Source organism: Sorex fumeus, unplaced genomic scaffold (assembly GCF_029834395.1).
Source record: "Sorex fumeus unplaced genomic scaffold, SorFum_2.1 ptg000131l, whole genome shotgun sequence".
In the NCBI taxonomy this organism is placed as follows: Eukaryota; Metazoa; Chordata; class Mammalia; order Eulipotyphla; family Soricidae; genus Sorex; species Sorex fumeus.
Window position 1 is genome coordinate 23,726,833 of NW_026606188.1, and position 20,717 is coordinate 23,747,549.

General features: G+C 40.6%; 1 protein-coding gene across 1 annotated transcript in view; it reads left to right on the top strand.

Moving 5' to 3' along the window:
- The window catches only part of ST7L (suppression of tumorigenicity 7 like), a 95,813-nt gene that overhangs the window by 22,897 nt on the left and 52,199 nt on the right, over nt 1-20,717 (top strand). Inside the window, exons 4-6 of the mRNA XM_056138971.1 lie at nt 3,902-3,956; nt 7,402-7,517; nt 15,412-15,490. Coding sequence (XP_055994946.1) covers nt 3,902-3,956; nt 7,402-7,517; nt 15,412-15,490 — 250 coding nt within the window. The remainder of the gene's footprint in view (nt 1-3,901; nt 3,957-7,401; nt 7,518-15,411; nt 15,491-20,717) is intronic.

The window sequence follows — 20,717 nt, forward strand, 5'->3', positions numbered from 1 at the left end:
TCGTGCCAGAGGTTGAACCTGGGTTGGCAGTTTGCAAGACAAGTGTCTGACTCACTGCACTTTCTCTCCAGTCTGATTATAATGTTATTTTATTTGAAGTATGTGAAGAAAAGTATCAGGTACAGTTTGAAAAGGGAGAAACCTTTTACATAGTTATAGTTAAATTCTTTTTTACTGCACCAAAAATTAATAATATAAAGCCTTTTTATGAATTTTTATCATGCTTTGTTATCTAAAGTTAATTGGTGTATCTTGTATTTTGAGTGACCTTTATGTTTGTTTTTATATCACCATATTTTGGTCATTTAGAAAATATTTGTTGAGGGGCTAGGGCAATAGCACAGAAGGCCGGGCATTTGCTTTGCACGTGGCTGAGCCCGTTTTGATCACCGGCACCCCATAATGCTCCATCAGGAGTGATTTCTGAGTGCAGAGCTAGGGTAAGCCCTGAGCACAGTCAGATCTCCCCCCCCCCACCCCACCTACACTCACTCAAAAATAAAATCAACAACTCCTTGTTTAGGTACCAGGAGATAGCTCATGCCTTGCATGTTGAAAACCCTGAGCCCCTTTTCTGGTGTTACTCACGTGGCCTTCCCACCACGAGCTCTGCCAAGGAGGCACCCCCCAAAAAAAATTGGTTACTAAATTATGCATGTATTTCCAATGTTAACATATTTAATTTTAAAAGATGATTTTCCCCCCTTTTGTGTTCAGGGCTTACACCTGGTTCTATGCTTTGAGTCACTCTTTTTTTGGGGGGGTGGGGTCACACCCAGCAATGTTCAGGGGTTACTCCTGGCTCTGCGCTCAGGAATTACTCCTGGCGGTAATTAAGGGACCATATGGGATGCTGGGACTCGAACCCTGGTCTGCCGTGTGCAAGGCAAACACCCTGTTGCTCCAGCCCCCTTTGAGTCACTCTTGGCACTACTCAGGGAACATGTGCAGTGCCGGGGATCAGACCAGGATCTGCCAAGTGCAAGCCAAGTGTCTTGCTACTGTAGTAGCACTCCAACCCTTAACTGTACATTTTTTAAAACTCTTTTTTTTTTTTTTGGTTTTGTTTTGGGGCCACACCTGAGATTGCTCAGGGCTTACTCCTCGATCTACTCGGGGATCACTCCTCACAGAGCTTGGTGTATCGCATGAGGTGCTAGGAATTGAACCCAGGCCAGCTGCATGCAAGGCAGGCACCTACTCATGGTATTATTGCTCCTGCCCCATAAAACTCATATTTATTCACAGGAAAGTATTTTGAGTATTAGGATTTTTTTTTCTTTTTTGGGTCACACCCAGTGATGCTCAAGGGCTACTCCTGGCTCTGCACCTCTGCACTCAGGAATTGCTCCTGATGGTGCTTTGGGGGACCATATGAGATGCTGGGGATTGAACCCCTTTTGGCCTCGTGAAAGGCAGACGCCCTACCCGCTGTACTATTGCTCCAGCCTTCTTTTGTATATTGGTTTGTTGTTTTGGTTCTGAGCCACACATGGCCATGCTTAGGGGTTACTCCTGGCTCTGCACTAAAGAATCACTCCTGGCGGTCTGTGGGATGCTCGGGAGTGAACCAGGTCAATTGGGTAGGCAGGTGCCCTACCCGCTGTACTCTCTCTCCAGACCTGAAATTTCCATTTCCAAGGTTTTTCAAAAGTCTGATGTTTTAAGGGCTTGCAATGTAGCATATCAGGAGGACATTTACTTGTGTGTATGAAGATCGGGGTGTGATCTCCTACACTGTCAAAAAATTTCTAATATTTACCTGAAAGCACAAATTTAATCAGAGACAGTAAATAGTCTTTTTTCTGAAGTTTTGAGATCCCCTTTATTAATCTTTGAACAAATGCTTGGCAGGTGCTTTTCTGAATAATTATACAGCTTGTTCCTCAGTAAATGTAAATATAATGTAAAAGTAAATATGAAGGGCTGGAGCAATAGCACAGCACTTAGGGCATTTGCCTTGCACGCAGCCCACCTGGATTCGATTCCCAGCATCCCATATGGTTCCCTGAGCACTGCCAGGAGTAATTCCTGAGTGCATGAGCCGAGCCAGGAGTAACCCCTGAGCATTGCCAGTTGTGACCCAAAAAGAAAAAGAAGTAAATATGATATTCCAGGGTCAGGGAGATAGTTCAAAGGCTAGAGCACATGCTTTCCATTGCTGGAGACCTAGGTTTGAGTGACAGCATCAGGTAATCCCCTGAGCACCACTGGGAGTGACTCCTCTCCCCACCATTCGCAGCAGTGAGGTGTGAATGACCTGTAAGTTCTATGAGGTGTGACCCCAAAACAAGCAACACACACACAAAAAAAGGAGTATTTTGTGTGGGAAAGATGGTTGTCAGTTCAGTTCAAAAAGCAATTGCTTAGAATGGAAATAACCACCATACTTGATAGCACTTCTTTTTTTTTGGTGGAGATGAAGAATCCTGTAACTAGTACTATTTGGTGTTATTATCTGGGCTCATACTAAGGTGCTAGTGGTTTTTTGCACCATTGATTTCACATCATCTACTCAACTTTGCAAGACTGAGAGTAGGATTAGGCCAGTTAGTGCATGAGGCAGAGAAGTAAACTTCACTCTTAGTAAACTTCACTCTTTGAGTCCAAGGCAATACAATTTATACAATTTAAAAGACAAACAGTGCCTTTGCATTGTTATGCAAAAAGGTGTTGTATGAAAGGTGTTATTATGAAAAAAGGTGTTTCATGTACTATGTTTTGAGAACTTCTGATCTAAAAGGTTTGATACTAATTTTTCTACTTATAAACCTTTGATGTCTTCGGATTGGCTCCAAATGATATTTAACTTCTTTACATAATGTATAATTTCCCTAAGTCTGTTAACCCACTTGTAGCTCTGGCTCTCATTTCTGTACCCTGTACTCCAGCCTAACTATGCTATATACTTTTATACTTCCTCTGCTGAGATAGATGTGTAGAAGAATGTTCTTTATCCGTCAGCTTTTTGCTCATCTTTTTTTTTTTTTTGGTGACGCAAGAAAATTTATTATTGAAATTAAAAAAAAATATGAGGGGAAGAAAGGGAGAAGCCCAGTTTTCAGAGAGAACAGGGGCTTCTCCACAGTGGAAAAAGACAAGCAAAAAAACAGATAAGCAAACAGGATCAGTCTTCAAGGAAGAATAGGGGCTGAAGTGCTAGCTCCTGTTTTTCAGCAATTCATTGTTACTTTCTTTGAAAAGTTTTCCCTGAATTCCCTGCAGCAAAATTAACCGCCCCCTCCTTTTTTTCCTTTTGAAACCAGGCATAGCTCTACTGTAGCTTTCAGTACACAATAGAGGTCATTTATATAACTAGTTCTTATGTTACTCAGTTTTTATTCCATTTTATATTTTGGTTTTGGTGCCCCACCTGGTGGCACTTGGGGCCTACTTCCATTGGCCTGCAGTGTGGTGTTCAGGGATTATTGGATAGTTCCACATGTATGTAGGGACCATGCAAAGCAGGGGTTGAGCCCTGGCTTTCTGCATACAAAGTCTAAGCTCCAGCCCTGCAAGCTTCCCTGGTCCTACGTTGAATTCAATTAAATAAATTAGGGTCAAATAAACTAGGGATGTTGCTCCAGGAATACAAAAGAAACAGAAGTTTTAAAAGTTCGTAGGGTGAAGAAAGGACCTGAGAACTCAAAAGATAATTACACTGTAATATTTTAGTGTTGTAATTGAATTCTGAACTAAATCCTTTGGAGATCAAATTAGGAGGTAACTAGGTTTAATTGATAATAGGGGTAATGTAGGCCCTATTGATCTTTGTGTCATTTGTGGCTTGCACTGTGCTTACAGTGAGTATACAATAAACATTGGTTAAATTAAAATTTAACTGTGTTAAACTATTTTTCTTTGGTATTAAACTATTTTATTTCTCCTTTCTGTTTTTTAGAATGCAAAGTATGGAGAAACCCTTTAAATCTTTTCAGAGGAGCAGAATATAGGAGGTATCACATTTTACTTTCGGTTTAGTTATAACATTGGTTTTAGAGTAGAAGTGTTATGAAAATTTTTGCTTTTTGCTTGTTTGGGGAGGCCATGAATCAAATCCAGGACCTTGTACATAGGCCCCAAGAACATTTGCTTTCATATACATTGTTGGAAATAACCACACACACACACACACACACACATACATTTTTTAAGGTAAAATGAATAACCTAATTTTTTGTGGGCAGTATCTTAAATAATTTTATAAATGAGATATTGTTTATATATGTGATATATGACATGTATATATTTAGCTCTTGGTTATTGACAAAAAAACCTTTAAAAAAATTTATGATTATTTGAGCCAATAGTACTGCAGATAAGGTGCTTGCTTGTCTTGCATTCGGCTGACTTGGATTTGATCCCTGGCATCCCATAAGGACCCTTTAGCATCACCAGGACTGACTCCTGAGTGCAGAGCCAAAAGTAAGCATATAAACATCACTGGGTGTGGCCCCAAAGCAAAAAAGTTTATGATTATTAAAAATATTATAAATGTGACCATATTCCTGTGCATATGTGATTAATATCTTAAATTTATTGTGTACTCACTAGAAAAACCATGAATATAAACTTCATTAATGGTACGGAATATTTATATTTTGCCATTTCCTATCTACACTATTATAACCATTCTCTTCCCTTTATACTTTATTTATTTGCTGTTTGGGTCATACCTGGCGATGCACAGGGGTTACTTCTGGCTCATGCACTCAGGAATTACTCCTGGCGGTGCTCGGGATGCTGGGAATCGAACCCGGGTTGGCCGTGTGCAAGGCAAACGCCTTACTTGCTGTGCTATTGCTCCACCCCCCTTCCCTTTATATGTTAAATGATTAAACATCTCTTGAAACTTATTACAAAAGGTACTTTTATTTTGAGAACTGTGCTTTATCTAGTTTGAGGAATGTTGTTTAATTGAATCAGGGACATTATGTGTCCACAGTTAACAAAACTAAGCAGAAAGAGGGGATTACAAGAATGATCAGGAAATAATCCCATGTCTAAGGACTTCATAGTGTAGAATAGTTGCATCCTGGGAAAGTGAAAGGTAGGCTTGTATGAGAGATTTTTGTATCCTTGTAGATAGGGATTTTTCAAGAAGCAGATTCTTGAATTTCACATGTGTTATTTAGAAAGTTCTAATAGGCCAGGGAGATGACTCCAGGAGTGCATTCTGGTATATAGGAGACCCAGGTTTGATTCCTGCACCGTACGGTCCCTGAATGACTGGGAGTGACCTCAGTGACTCCTACTGCCAACCAGCCTGGGTACAATCCCTGGCATCCCATATAGTCCCCTGAACCCTCCAAGTGTTCCTTGAGCACAGAGCCAGGATCAGCCCTGAGCACTTCTGGGTATGGCATCCCCCTTCCCCCCAAAAGAACCCTAAACAAAAACCAAAAATAAAAAAACAGCAAATAAAAAGGTTGTGTGAATGTCGAATAGAATGCCACATACCTATCCCTAACTAGATGTGAATATTTATGTTATTTTTTCCCCTTTGTTTTTGGCATACACCTGGTGGTGCTCAGTCCTTACTCCTTGATATGCATTTAGGGATCACTCCTGGTGGACCTGGAGGATCATATGGGGTGCTAAGGAATGAACCTAGTTTGGCCACATGTAAGGCAAGAGACTTTATTTATTTATTTTTATTTTTATTTTTTTGCCTTTTGGGTCACACCCGGTGATGCTCAGGGGTTACTCCTGGTTCATGCATTCAGGAACTACTCCTGGCCATGCTCAGGGGACCATATGGGATGCTGGGGATTGAACCCGGGTCGGGCCGCGTGCAAGGCAAACGCCCTACTTGCTGTGCTATCACTCCAGCCCCAAGAGACTAGTTTATTATCACTTGTATCACTTGTCATACCGTTGCTCATCGATTTGCTCGAGCGGGCACCAGAAATGTCTCTACTCGTCCCTGTTGCATTCTATATAAACTATTTTAGCCCCTGAATATTTATATTCTTGATAAATTCTACCTAATTGATTTCTGGAAAGAGAAGATATAAATGCCAGTTTATGTTTTGGGGGTCAGATTGGTTCTTGGGCAGCTGGCAGCCACTTCTAGCAGTACTTTCTCCTAAAGTACCAGGCCTGTTGGGTAAGTGCTTGGGCCATGAGATACAGTGCCATTTGTTTTGGAGGGGCAAGGAGGCCTTGTGCTGCTGGGGACCCAGCTCAGAGCATCACCCCTGACTCCCCAGAGCTCCCACTTTACATTTACGTAGGTATATGGGTGGGTACATGTCCCGCTTCACCCGTAGTGACAGATCTTCACTAGTTTGAGAGGTAAAAACTAAAAAGCATTATTTTAATTTGTTATATATTGATTATTAATGAAATAAATACTTTTTTAATTCAGTTTGACAACTTTCTATTAATTACTGTGGGTTTTAGGGGGATATGGGGCTTAAATTTCTTATTAGTAAAGCCTAGAAAAACTTTGTTTCTTCTATGCTTTGAAAGCCCTTTTACCACCTTAGTATCCAGTGAAATTTTACCTGTGTCCTCTTCTGAGTTTGTGTTGTGTGTGTTGAGGGTTGTGGAGTCACACTGGGCTGTGCTCAGGGCTTACTCCTAGTTCTGCTCTCAGAGATCACTTCTGATGGGCCTGGGGAATCCCTGAGGTGTCGGAGTCAAAACCCAGCTGGCTGTGTACAAGGCAGGGCTATGTGCATGAGATAATACTTGCTGTATTATCTCTCTGGTCCCTCACCAAAAATATTTTTTTGTTTTATTTTTGCATTTTTAGGTAAAGGTAAAGGCCCTCCCGTTGATCGTCGATTTGCTCGAGCGGGCCCAGTAACGTCTCCATTGGAGACTTTGTTGTTACTGTGTCTGGCATATCGAATACTCTCGGTAGCTTGCCGGGCTCTCCGAGAGGGGCGGAGGAATCGAACTCGGGTCGGCCATGTTGGCCGCGTGTAAGGCGAACGCCCAACCCGCTGTAAAAAGGCCTTTTTACCTTTACCTTTGCATTTTTAGTTTTTGTTTCTTAGACCATACCAGTGTTGCTCAGGGATCACTCGTGGTGGTGCTCAGGGCACCATAGGTCATGCTGGGGACTGAACATGGATTATTTTATGCAGTGAAGCTCCTGGCCCTCTGTTCTATTTCTCTGGCATTAATTTAATTTAATTTAATTTTTTGGTTTTTGGCCACACCCATTGGAGCTCAGTGCTTATTCCTGGCTTTGTACTCAGGGATCACTCCTGGTATGGTGCTCAGGGGATCATATGGGGGTACTGAGGATTAAACCCAGGTCAGTTGCATCTACAGCAAGTACCCTACCCACTATACTAGTGTTCTGGTCCCTGAATTTTAAGTGATATCTGTTGTAGCAGACATATTTCCTCTCATGTTCAGTTTACATATTTTCTTATATTTTGATAGATATACTTGGGTGACTGGAAAGGAGCCACTTACATACTATGACATGAATTTGTCAGCTCAGGACCATCAAACCTTTTTTACCTGTGACACGGATTTTTTACGCCCTTCAGATACAGGTATGCATTTTATCTTTTCATAGGATAAACAGTGGTCCTGAAAATTATTTTAAAAGTTTGTTAGAGTAATTATAGAGTTGGTTGGCTGGAATTGCTTGCATCATTAGGGAGAAAACCATACTAAACTGAAACTATGCTTGTAAACTAGGTCATTAAATTTCTTTTCCTTTTTAGAAAGGATTTAAAGTAGTTTATAAAAATATCAAACTGCTTCTTTCTTATTTTTTGGTTTTTGTGGGCTACACCCAATGGTGCTGACGGTTGCTCCTGTGCTGAGGAATAACTTCTGGCTGTTCCTAAGGAACCATATATGGTATTAGGGTTTGAATTGGGCTTGACTGCATACAAGGCAAGCACCTTAGTGGTTTTCTATCTCTCAGGGATAAATTGATTCTTTTATTAAGTATTTCAGATCAAATGTAGCTACTGCTTATGTAGAGAAAAATGTACCAAATTTGGTGTAGGAAACTGACATAATTGTGCATTAAAAAAAAGTGTTAACAAAAGGTAAGACCTGGGACATGATATGTAGAGAAATAGGGCTTATCGGTAGAGAAGTAATTTTGCATAAGAAATGTGTCTTAAGAGGGTATGGTGCCACCAGCAGGTCAGTCTGTACCTGTGAGGCGAGTGCATCAGCAGCCTGATGGCACCGTCAGACTTTCAGATGCCCCAAAATTGCTGCTGTGCCTTTGGCCAGACCCCAAAAATTGGGGCCAAGTTTACCAAGAAAGAAAATGGCCAAAAGTTAGGTATGTGGGAAACACACCCACAAACCATCTCTGGCTCAGCTATATATAATTGGAGGCATGGCCTCTCTGGTTCCTGATTGAACTGCTTAATGGCCATGATCCCAGAGACTCAGAAACAAATCTCGAAACCCAGCAGCTTTTGGCAGAATTGCGTCTGGTCCCTGCAGTAGGTTACCGGTGCTGGGCCAACACAAGTGGGAATAGGTTTTGTGCCTTGGCCTGTTCCCCCTGGCGGCTCGGTGGCCGTCATCCTCCAGAGGCCATTGGACAGTCAGGCTTAGGCCCGCAGCGACGAGACTTGTTGGGCCTCCCGGGATGGGGGTGGAGCCGGTCCTGTCTTCTCCACCCCAACGAGACCCCAAGTCATCACTCAGGAACGGCCTCTCTGGCTCCTGATCAAGCTGCTTAACGACCATGATCCCAGAGACTCAGAAACAAATCTCAAAGCCCAGTGGCTTTTGGCAGAAATGTGTCCACACTATGCAGTAGGTTACTGTTGCCGGGCCATCCCAGAGGGGAAAGGGTGTTGTTCCTCCGCCTGCTTGCCCTAGGCGGCTCGGTGGCCATCATCCTCCAGAGGCCACTGGACAATCAGGTTTGGGCTCTCAGTGACGAGACATGCCGGGCCTTGTGGGATGGGGGTGGAGCCAGCCCTTTCCTCCTTCGCCCCAGTGAGATCCCGAGTCGCCACCCATGAATGGCCTTTCTGGCTCCTGATCAAGCTGCTTAACGGCCATGATCCCAGAGACTCAGGAGCGAATCTCAGAACCCAGCAGGTTTTGGCAGAAATCCCTCCAGATTTAACGTTAAAATTTTGGAATTTCAAAATTGAGCAGCCACTACTGCAGCCACGCAACATCATAACCAGCAATAGAAAACAAATTGTCTACGGTTGCCCTTTTCAGCAGATCTGAGAGTTGGGGTAAAATCTCAAATAATAATGATGGGTCTGGTGTCAAAATATTGAATGTGATCAAAGTAGAGAGAGAGTAATGTAGAAATCATCTGCCCTACAGGTAGGGGGAGGGTGTGGGATGGGGGTATACTAGGGTTTTTGGTGGTGGAGAATGGGCACTGGTGAAGGTATGGGTGTTTCATTGTATGACCAAGACTTAAACCCGAAAGCTTTGTAACTGCTTTACAGGTGATCTAATAAATAAAATTATGAAAAAATGGGGGGGGGGGAAAGGTGTTCATCCCCAATTCAATCAGCTAATCAGTGGCTGAATAAATAGCAGTACTCCTACATTAAAAAAAAATGTGTTTCATAAACCAGTATAAAACACTTCAGTTTGAGAAGTGTTCAGCTATCATTTCTTCCGTATTCTCTCTTCCTTTACTCTGTCTTTAGCTTCTGGAATGCCTATTATTCATATATTTATCCTTATGGAGCCTGATACTTCACAAGATTCTCAGTTTTTCTAAATCTTATTTCTTTCTTCCATTTGAGTCACTACTGTCATTTTTATAGCACAGCAGGTAGGGCGTTCGCCTTACAAGCGGCCAACATGGCCGACCCGAGTTCGATTCCTCCGCCCCTCTCGGAGAGCCCGGCAAGCTACCGAGAGTATTCGATATGCCAGACACAGTAACAACAAAGTCTCCAATGGAGACGTTACTGGGCCCGCTCGAGCAAATCGACGATCAACGGGAGGGCCTTTACCTTTTACCTTTACTGTCATTTTAAAAAAATTTTTTAATTTATTGAATCACTGTGAGAACAGTCACAAAGCCTTTCAGTTTAAGTCTCGGTCAGTCATACAATGATGAAACACCCATCCCTTCACCAGTGCACATTTTCCACCACCAAGAACCCCAGTATACCCCTCTCCGGCCCCTCCCCATGCCTGTGTGGCAGATTTTCACTTTACTCTCTCTACATTGATCACATTCAGTATTATGACAGAAAACCCACCATTATTATTTGGAATTTTCCCCCAACAATCAGACCTGCCAGAAAGACATCATTAGATAATTTGTTTTCTATTGCTGATTCTGAAGAACATATGGATTTCTGATATTCTAGGAATAAGTCTGGAGGGATTACTGCCAAAAGCCTCTGGGTTCATGGTTGTTCAGGAGCCTAAGGCGGCGTTTGTGGGTGGCAACTTGGGGCCTTGTCAGGGCAGGGAGCAGGACCGATTCCACCCCCCATCCCATGAAGCCCCATGTGCCTCGTCGCTGCAGTTTCATACCTGGCTGTCCATTAGGCTCTGAAAGGTAGCGGCCACCATGTCGCCGCCACCAGGGGGAAAAGGCAGAGGGACAAATACCCTTCCCCTCCCGGGACGGCATGGCGCCATACTTTAATGCGCAGTCCAGATGCATTTTGGTTGGGCAACTATATTTTGCTCGAATTCCCCACCCACCATTCAAGCCTGCCTTCCAGGGACAGATGCTAGACAATTCTTTTCATTGCTGAGTTTGCATATCAGAAAAGGTTGCGGGGTCGCTTATGTGGCCACGTGGTTTGGAAGAATAGTCCTGGTGCCCACATACCAGAGCCATGCTTGTAGAAGCTCATGGTCGCTGGGATTCCATCTGGAGAAGGCGGGGGGACAGCACCTGCCCCATTTGGGACTTCCTGGTGATATCAGCTTGGTACAGGGCCTAGAGAATTTTCCAGGTGTTGTGGAGCCCCCTGGCCAGGTTTCTTCACTGCTGTGTGCAGCAAGATGACACTGGGGGCAGATTGAGGGTGTGACTTCCAGGGTCAGGTGCTGACTGGGAGCCGGGATGGAACTGCCTGGTCCAGCGCCCCTCTGCGGTTCGGAAGAATAGTCTTCATGCCCACATACCAGAGCCATGCTTGTAGGTTATTACTGTCATTTTTATCTTTAATTTTTGATATTCTTTCACAACCTACTTCTTTGTGTGTGTGTGTGTGTTTAATTTTTATTAGTGAAACACCATTAGGTACAGTTGTAGACTTACAAATTTTTGTGCTTGGGTTTCGATTATACAATGATCAAATACCCATCCCTCCACCAGTGCCCATTTTCCACCTCCATGGATAATATCCCTCCTCCCCATCCCCCCCAACCCACCCTGCCACTGTGGCAGGGCATTCCCCCCTGTTCTCTCTCTCCTTTTGGGTGTTGTGGTTTGCAAAAGAGGCATTGAATGGCAATCATGTTTGGTCTATAGTCTACTTTCAACATGCATCTCCCATCCTGGGAGGATCTTCCCAACACTCTTTATTTGGTGCTCCCTTCTCTATCTGAGCTGCCTTTTCCCCTAGCATACCCGGCTGGCCTCTAAGCCATGGAGTAATCCTCCTGATACTTATCTCGGCTATTCTTGGATATTAATCTCCTATTTTGTTACTTTATGTTCCCCAGATGAATGCAATCTTTTTATGTCTGTCCCTCTTTTTCTGACTCATTTCACTTAGCATGATACTTTCCATGTAGTACCACTTGTATGTAAGTTTCATGACTTCATCTTTTCTAACAGCTACATAGTACTCCATTGTGTAGATGTACCAAAGTTTCTTTAACCAGTCATCTGTTCTCAGGCACTCGGGTTTTTTCCAGATTCTGGCTATTATAAAGAGTGCTGCAATGAACAAACAAGTGCAGATGTCACTTCGACTATACTTTCTTGCTTCTCTGGGATATATTCCCAGGAGTGGTATTGCTGGGTCAAATGGGAGCTGGTGATGCACAGGGGTACTCTGTCTCATGCACTCAGGCATGACTCATGGCGGTGCTCGGGGGACCATATAGGATGCTGGGAATCGAACCCAGGTCGGCCGCGTGCAAGGCAAATGCCCTACCCGGTGTGCTATCGCTACAGCCCCCAGAGTTTTATTTTTGCTTCCCATCCTCATTCCCTTTCCTTCATTCTTGTTTTGACTATGATTGGTTATCCTATGCATTCCTAGCTGTGGTACTCACACGTTTAACTATGGTGTACTCGGGGTCACATACATAGTTGCTAAGAACCCACACTCCTTTTAGCAGTGCTACTTGCGCACATGTTAATCAGGTGCTGCACCTCTTTTTTGTTTGTTTTGGGCCAGACCCAGTGGTGTTCAGAGCTTATTCTTGGCTCTGTGCTTAGGAACCACGCTTGGTAGGCTTGGAGGACCATATGTGATGCTGGGATTGAACTGTGGTCAGCCGCATGCAAGGCAAGTCTTCTCTACCCACTGTCCTATTGCTCTGGTCCCTGTGCCCTCACTTTAATTGTGGGACTTAATATACATTCTGTTGGTGGTCTGCAGGCGTAGCTCCGGTGCTCACCAGGGGGTTACACTCCAGGCTGTGGTGTTCACATATCTTTAGTTTGTGGATATTTTTTTTAGAAATACCATATGAGTGTGTCTGTATATATATATATGTATGTGTATATATATATATATATATATTTGTGTACACATGGCTGCAGTGCTGTGGCATCAGGAATTACAAAACAGCCGAACTACCAGGCCTAAATGGCAGAGCCATGGGGGCTTGTGCTCAGTGCATGTGGTAGCATCAGAGATTGAACTCATGGCCTTACTTTGGAAGACAGGCTCTCTAAGACACTGAGTTTCCCCCCAGGTCCTTATTTCATCAGTTCTTTAAAAGGGCAGCACTACATTTATGTTTCACTGTAATTACACACATACACACACAGGTCTTTTGTTTTTGTTATTTTGGGTTAATCCAACTGTGCTCAGGCTTGCTTCTGGCTCTGCACCCAATGATCACTCTGGAAGGATGCAGATTAGATGACTTTAATAAAATATAAATTCACATGATTTTTAAAGTAAACTAGAAGCATTTTAATTTTTTTAGTAAACTAGTAAGAATTGAGACCTCTTACTCAGTGTAGGTAAGGACATATGGAGTCACTCTCTACACTGCCTAAAAGAATGTAAATTAGAGGGCTGTAGCAATAGCACAGCAGGTAGGACATTTGCCTTGCATGCGGCCGATCCAGGTTCGATTCCCAGCATCCCATATGGTTCCCTGAGCACCGCCAGTGGTAATTCCTGAACACAGAGCCCAGAGTAACCCCTGTGCATTGGCAAGTGTGACCCAAAAAGCAAAAAAATAAAAAATAAAAAAGTTTGTGCACTTAGAGAAGTTTGGGAATATAATATCATAAATGTCTTTAAAATGGGTCATCTGGGTCAGACTTTTAAATAAAATAAAATGTGTCCAAAAAGAAAATGTTAAATATACAAAGATAGATACTGAAAGATGATCATCACAGTATTTTTATATTAGAAAAAAATTGAGCTGTAACTTAATTGTTCATTGAAAGAATTAATTTAATGATATGTGCTTAGTATGCTGGAATACACAATAGTTTTAAACATTGATAAAATATGACTTAATATCATATAATAGAAGAGAATCCCCATCAAGTAAAAGGGCATGTCTAATGTTATATTTTTGTATAATATTTTAATGTTTAAGTAAAATGCTATTTACCTAGTTCCTAGCAAGATAGTATGTGTAGACTTGCATCCATTTGTCAAGTTCAGGAAGCATTAGTTGTCAAGTAGTTGGTGACATGTTTGATATAAGAAATATATTTTTGTTGCACAAATGAAATATATTGTCTCCTTTTCTAAGCCAAGACTAATATTTTGTTTCCAAAGAAAAACTCAAACATTTTTCACATTATTCTTTCTGGAAAGATGTTGGTTTTGTTCCAAAAGCAACATTCACAGATTCTCTTGTTTATCCTGAAAAAATTGAAGTACACTGGATATTTTTATAAATCTACTTTGTTGATTATTTTTGTTTGTTTTTTTGGGGCTTTACCCAGTGGTGCTCAGGATCTTCTCCTGGTTGAGTGTGCAGGGGACCGTGTGGTACCCATGATCAAAGCATGTTTACTAACAAGTGTATTAGTCCATTAAGCTATCTCCAAAATCTATTTAATGTTTATTGAGTTTCTTTTTCACAAAAGAAACTGCTCTTGGCAAAGCTGTGGTGGACTGATGTTTGGTCTCGACCAGGACTACAACTATTAGTGCATGGGGAAGGTTCTGTGGTGTTGGGGATTAGACCCAGGACCTTTATAAACTAGTCATTTTGTTACGTGAACTGTCTTCTAGGTCTTGATTGTTTAATGACTCTTCTCAGTGTTTACTCCTGGCTCTGTGCTCAGGGATCACTCCTGGCAGGTCTTGGGGGATCATACATGGTGCCGATGATCAAACCCAGGTTGGCTGCATACAAAGCAAGCACCTTACTTATTTTACTATCTTTTTTTCTTTTTTGTGTCACACCCAGCGATGCACAGGGGTTACTCTTGGCTCTGCACTCAGGAATTACTCCTGGCAGTGCTTGGAGGACCATATGGGATGCTAGGAATCAAATCCGGGTCAGCCATGTGCAAGCAAACGCTCTACCCTCTGTGCTATTGCTCCAGCCCCCACTTTACTGTCTTTTTGACCCCATGATTGTTTAACTATTAAGAAACCACTTATTGTGACGTTTTCCTTTTGGTACAGTAAATAGTAGCAAAACTGTTACTGCAATTTCAGAGATATTTTAATTTAGAATTTTGTTGAGTCTCAGTAAAGTCTAACATTTACCATAATTGTATTTTTATATTTTGTAAATAATTATCTTTTTAAATATAATTTTTTATTTTCGGCACCTTGATTTACAATAATGTTTATGATAGGGCTTCACACATATAGCTTTATAACACCATATGTTATTTCCTTTTATTCTATTTATACAATAAAGTCAAATCATCCTTTCTGGATTGAATCATTGATTATAAAAATACCTTGTTCATAAGTGTTTCCTATATTTATAGAAATTCTATACTTTTAAAAATGATAGAATTATGTTATTTCATATTTTACTATTATTATCTAGTGTCCCTCAAACTCAATTTTACTATGCACTTAAATATACAAATGTTTTTGCATAATAATCATTAGTTAATTTGAGTAAGTACCTTATATATTGTTATTAAAGTAATCAGAGAAAAAATGTTTTTATTATATGTGAATCTTTCAAATTTAATGTAAATTTCTCATAAGATGAAAGTAAGTAGTACCCAAATTTCTTGACCTATGTTTGAAGAAATGTTATATAACTATTTACTCTCTTCTCATTCTTCATATGTTTTGCGTAAGATTATGTTTACCATGTTATCCACTTTTTGAAATATTTTTCCTACAGTTATGCAGAAGGCATGGAGGGAAAGAAATCCTCCAGCTCGAATCAAAGCAGCCTATCAAGCTTTAGAATTAAACAATGAGTAAGTTTTAAAAATATGGAAAATAAGTTTGTCTGGGGGCTGGAGCGATAGCACAGGGTAGGGCGTTTGCCTTGCACGCAGCCAACATGGCCAACCCGAGTTCGATTCCCAGCATCCCATATGGTCCCCCAAGCACCGCCAGGAGTAATTCCTGAGTGCATGAGCCAGGAGTAACCTCTGAGCATTGCCGGGTGTGCCACCCCCCTCCAAAAAAAAAAGTTTGTCTGGAAGGAAACCCAGACAAATGATTTTGTATTTTCTTTTATCTGTTCCTAAGACACTGAGAGTCATTAGCAGCTCCCGTTACCTTCTTTTTGCTTACTAGAGACAAAATTTGCAGTGTTTACTGACTTCTGTATTTGCTTTTAAAATTGTAAAAACTAGTACTTTTGAATAGAACTTATTCTAGAAATACTTTTTTAAATGAACAGTGATGATCTTATTGATAGAGTACTAAAATAATCCACTTTTAATTTTTTAAAAAATTTGAATCATTCATTAAAACATTCAGTTCTGACAACTTTAGTTGCTAATAGGATTAAAAAGAAACTTAAAACATAGCTCTCATTTTTATTAAAATTTTTTTGGGTGACAGTAGAGGGGTTGAAATGCTTGCCTCGCATCCTGCAGACCCTGTTCAAATCCTCAGCACCACTAATGGTCCCGTAAGCAAGGACCCAGGGTCATTCTGAATCACAGTTAGGAATAGCATCGGAGCACCACTGATGCGCCCTCCACCCAAGTTTTTAAAAATTCTTTTAAATTTTATTGGCCGTTCCATGAGTTAAAGCTCTGTTACTGATAGGGAAAATAATTTTTTGTTGTTGTTTTTGGGCCATGCCTAGCAGCTGGTACCCAGGGACTCTTCTCAGCTCAGTGCTCAGGAATTGTTTCTATCTGTGCTCAGGAGACCATATGGAACCAAATGGTTTCCACATGCAAAGCAGTTTGCCCTGGTTCAGTCTGCAGCACTGCAGTTTGATCCTCCAAGCACTTTCAGAGATTACTCCTGAGTACAGAGCCAGAAATTGCCCCTGAATGCCAACAGAGGAGGCCCAACCCCACTCCTGAAAAATGCTCAAAGTGGTAAGGGAAGTCATAAAAATGATGCATCATTAGAATGTAATAGAAATTTTAGGGTTGAAAAATTTATTTGAAATTTAAAATTTCCTATAGGGGTCCAGCAGTAGGTTTGAGCACAAGAGAAGGAAAAAAATCAGTAAATTTGATTTAGGTCAATTGAGATTATCTGGTGTAAGGGGCAAAATAACAGAACAAATAAAAAGAATATAGCCTAAGAGACCTGTTAGATTTCATAGGCAAGCCAAATGGTATATGGTAAAGTTCCAGAAGGAGAAGAAGAAAGAAGGGTATAGAAAGAATATTTGGAGAAATAATGACTGAAAAGATTCCAAATTTGATGAAAGACATGACTCTACATTCAAGAAGCTCTATTAATACCTATAAGGATATATCCAAATGAGGCACATTATTATTATTTAAAAATTTCTTTGAGAGGGGCTGGAGCGATAGCACAGGGGGTAGGGTGTTTGCCTTGCACGCGGCCGACCCGGGTTCGATTCCCAGCATCCCATATAGTCCTCCAAGCACCGCCAGGAGTAATTCCTGAGTGAAGAGCCAGGAGTAACCCCTGTGCATCGCCAGGTTTGTTTCTATCTGTGCTCAGGAGACCATATGGGAAAAAAAAGCCAAAAAAAAAAAAAAAACCCGAAAAAGCCAAAAAAAATTTTCTTAGAGATACCGTGGTTTATAACATTATTTATGATAATTATAAGGTTTCGTACATATGATATCCCAACACCACATTCTCCTAGTAAGCTGCTTCTCCACTGTTATCCCAGGGTTCCCTCTCATCAACTCCTAGATCTTCTTGTAAGCTCTGTTTTGTAGACTGACTCTTAAGCTTCCATTTTTGGCCATTTGCTATTTCATTACTATGTCCCGAGAGACACATTATAATCAAGTTTTCAAAAATTAAATGTAAGATAGATTCCTAAAATCAATAAGTAACAACTCATTACATATAAAAGGTCTAGATTGATAACTAATTTCTTATTAGAAACCACAAAAGCTAGAAATTACAGGAATGGCAAATTCAAAGTTCTAATGAAAAAAGGTCAGGTAATAATTTTCTGCACTGAAAAGCTTACCCTTTAAAAGGGAAGGAAGGAGAAATTAAGATATTCTCAGACATTTAATCATAAATGAAAACAAATAGTTCATTGATAATATGTCCAGCTGAAATCAATGAACCCCAGACCATTTTTTTTTTAACTGACAAAGCAGTAAAAATGCTGGCAGCAAATAACAAAGGTTAATACTTAACCTTTGCTTTGGCTTGTAGTTCTAGTTTTTACTGTTAAAATTTTTTTGTGTTCTATTTTTAATATGACTTAAAGGTAAGGATTTAAACAGTAATTATAAAACTGTGTTGATAGGCAAACAATATATAAAGATAGAATTTGTGGTCATAACATAGGGGTGGGGGATAAGAAGCCATTTAAGAGCAAAGCCTTTTGTAGATTGAATCTAACTTAATTTAAATTAGATCTTTATAAATTAGGATGTTAGGATTGTTGACCATTTAGAAATAACTAAAGAAATATGTTAAAAAGATAAAGAGAAGGGAATCAAAATTGTATACTGGAAAATATGTAAAACAAAAGATAGTATGCAGGAAATGAAAACCGAAGAGATCTAGACATATAGAAAACAGAAAGGGAAAATGGAAGACACAAATCGTTTACAGTAATAACTTAAATACAGGTAGATTAAACCCTTCCATTACAAAGCTTTAATTGTAGAATGGATCAAAACATAGTTCAAGGAGCTACAGAAGATAGTACAAAGGTTAAGGTGCTTGCATTGCCTACAGTGATGGTTTGAATCTTAGCACTATTAGGTGTAGACCCTGAACATTGCTGAGTGTTCCCCCTAAAAAAGAAACCCATATAGTTCAGTTATATTTACTCAATCAACAAGAGACCCTTTTATTTATTGTTTGGTTTTTTGGGGGCCACACCTGAGGTCTTACTTCTGGTTGGCTTGGGAGACTATGTGGGAAGCCAAGTCATCTCAGCTTTGTACTATTTCTTTGGCTTATGAGACCAGTCTTAGATACAAAGACACAAAGAAACCAAAAGGACAGGAAGGGATAATAGAATTTCATGCAGGAGAGGTGTAGTGGCTACACCATTATTAGACAAAATAGACTTCTAAGAACATATTTTGTTTGTTTGTAGCTATTGTTGTGGGGTCATGTCCCGAGGGCAGGGCTGTTACAGGCAAAGCACTGGGGCCATGTGGGGCCTGGGGTTTGAATCCCAGACACAGGGCATGTGCTCTGCTATTTGAGCCCTGTCTCCAGCTCTAAAATAATTTTTATAAGACAAAGAATGATATTGAATGATAAAAGTGGTTTAATTCACTAGGAAAACTAACAATTGTATGCTTATAGCTATCTAATAACACAGACCCAAAATATATAAAGCAAAAGTGGACAGAATTGAAGGGAGAAAAAATTCAACAGTAATAATTGGAGACTTTAATTACCCTATTTTCAATAATGGATAGAATAATAAGACAGAGGATACATAAGGAAATAGCACAGCAAACTAAATAGACTTAACAGACATATATGCCTCCTTATCCAACAATAGCAGAATATGCCTTCTTCAGAATACATGGGACATTCTTCTAGATAAACCATATTTATTAATCTGCAAGAAGTTCTTGATATTATTGAAAATAGTGAAATCATATATCCATTTTGACCACTGTGGAGTGAAATTTGAAATAAGTAATGGGGAAATGGGAAATTTCTTGATAGCAAAATATGTAAAAATCTAACAATAGATTCAACCAGTTAATCACAGAAGAAATTACAGGGAAAATTAGAAAATACATTTAGATGAGAGAAAATGAAATCAAAGTACACCCGAATTTATGAAATACAGCAAAAAAGCATCTTCAGAGGAAAACACCTAAGTTTTCCTAAGGAATGCCTCAAATTAATAACAACTTTATATCCTAAGGACCTAAAAAATGAAGAACCAACTAAAAACACTAAGCACAAGGAAGTATAAAGATATGAATGATATAAACAAAATAGAGACTAGAAAAATTTAAGAAGAAAAAATTTTAAGAAGAGTCAACGAAACAAAAGGAGTTTTATTTTAGTTTAGTTTAGTTTTGGGGCCACACCTGGGCATGCTCAGGGGTTACTTCTGGCTCTACACTCAGAAATCACTCCTGGTGGTGTTCTGGGGACCATATAGGATGCTGGAGTTTGAATCTGGATTGTCTGTGTGGAAGGCAAGCACCCTATTCACTGTACTATTGCTTCAGCCCCTAAAGGATTTTTTAAAAAAGATCAATAAAATTGACACTTTTAATTTGACTGACCAATTGGAAAAAAAGAGACAACTTTTGGGGTGATGGTGAATCATGAAGACCTCCAAGGTACACTGCAAAAGTATGAAATGGATGGGATGCTCTTCCTGCCCATTCTTTTAAGCCACATAGCAACTCTCTGAATCTCTTGCATCTGATTATATCTTTGCCAAGTCCCATTTCTGGTACTTTGTTTCTCAGATAAAGTCTTCAGGGGAAATTGTCTCTTATGGACAAGTGCTTGAGAAATCCTTTCTGTGGGTAAAGAACTTCAGCTTCTGAGTGTTGACTTTTGTAGGTATACCTACAACATGTTGCGAATAGTTGGATCAGACCACAACAAGCACTGGTGCAGTGCTAGTGTGACATTGGCCACTAGCACTATGCCTGGGGTCATTCCATATAGATCATGAAGGTGGAGGAAATCACAGCAAACTAGTGCCATCTGCTTACAACCAAACTTATTCACCAGTCCAGGACCAAATTTTGGCTTCGGAGCTCAGAAACTACTCTCAATGTGTTGCTTGAATGTTGCTCCCAGCAGTGCTCAGTGAACCACGTGATGCCAGGGATCAAGCCCAGGCCTATATCCTACATGCAAAGCAGGCATACTTATCCTCTGAACAAACTTCCCCAGGCCCTGGAAGTCTACCTTCTTTAAGAGAACAATTCACTCCCAAGTGGTGCCTGATGACAGCCATCCCCAAGATTATTCCAGGGAGGGAGTGGTATCATCCACCATAGGAAACATCTTTCCACATGTAGAATCCTTCCTCCCTTTCTCTGGTCTGCCCCAGTTACATTCTCTGAAAAA